At 35.8% G+C, this 1,137-nt stretch overlaps 1 protein-coding gene across 2 annotated transcripts in view; it reads right to left on the reverse strand.

The window, feature by feature from the left end:
• The window catches only part of LOC107566146 (proprotein convertase subtilisin/kexin type 9-like), a 14,732-nt gene extending 13,798 nt beyond the window's left edge, over nucleotides 1-934 (reverse strand). For both annotated transcript variants that reach the window (XM_016251520.1, XM_016251519.1), the window contains exon 1: nucleotides 652-934. In XM_016251520.1, the coding sequence (XP_016107006.1) occupies nucleotides 652-828 (177 nt within the window). In that variant the 5' untranslated portion in view covers nucleotides 829-934. The remainder of the gene's footprint in view (nucleotides 1-651) is intronic.
• Nucleotides 935-1,137: the final 203 nt, after the last annotated feature.

Here is a 1,137-nt window from a genome sequence, read left to right on the forward strand (position 1 = left end):
TATATATATGTGTGTGTGTGTGTGTGTGTGTGTTTGTTCATTTTATGTATTTTGTTGTTGTTATTCTGTTTTACGTGCTTTAAACTGTACATTTTGCCATGTACTTGTATGTGATGGAATATAATAATATGTGTATGGGATGATATAATAATGTGCCTGATGCTCTAGGAAAAAATATAAAACTTTATTAGTATCACTCGGGAAATGACTACTTATACATGCATTATTAATTAGATTTTTTTATACTTCATTATTACCTATTAATTAAACAATCTGCATGCTGTAGACATAGTAAGTGCACTTTGCGTGATTAACAGAAAACAACCCTTTCACATATCAAAATCAGTTTCTTTTGCTTTCATAAAAAGTACAATTTCATGTGATTAAGTCCAAATGTCCAGAATAGCCTACTAAACAATCATATAGCTGCCCCAGACACAGAAAACGGAACTATTTCATTTTGAATATGCAGCAATTTGTCCTACACATTTTTTTTTTCCCCTATTTCTCAATTTTTCCTCCTAAGTATTTTCCTTAACTAAACATTATATATATATATATATGCATGCATGCTATCAGGTAATATCACCAGTCCCACAAATAAGCTCAATTAATTAGGCCAAGTTCATTTAGCAGGTAGTGATCTCTTACCTTAGTGCACCGGTAAAACTGGGCGGATGGCCTGCTCTCTGCTTCAGGCTGGGTGTCATCCTGCAGAATTAGAGACAGGATCATCTCTTCATCCTCAGTGTAGTCTTCATCAGTCTCAACTACAGCCACAAGACCCAGCAGAAAACTCAGACAGCACACCGTCACGACGCTTTTCATTCTGTGGACACTAAACTAAACAATATCAAATAAATAGTTTCAGGTGATATTGCTCAAAATTCTCTTTTGCACTATTGTTCGTCATATAATAAGACAGGCGTGTGTATCCTCATGTCATTTAACATGTCATCTGAATCTCTCAGACTGACTGAAGCAGAGGTGGGGCGGGCTTTGTATCGAACGATGTCTCGTTAATAAATACAGCAGAAGAGGAGTCATATTACAGTCCACCCACACACGTTTTATACGTTTAGCCTACTATGCCTAGACATGTAACATGTCCTAACATGAAACCTGTAAAATGAAAGT

The sequence above is a fragment of the Sinocyclocheilus grahami genome, unplaced genomic scaffold (assembly GCF_001515645.1).
Source record: "Sinocyclocheilus grahami isolate Dianchi unplaced genomic scaffold, SAMN03320097.WGS_v1.1 scaffold1051.1, whole genome shotgun sequence".
Lineage (NCBI taxonomy): Eukaryota > Metazoa > Chordata > Actinopteri > Cypriniformes > Cyprinidae > Sinocyclocheilus > Sinocyclocheilus grahami.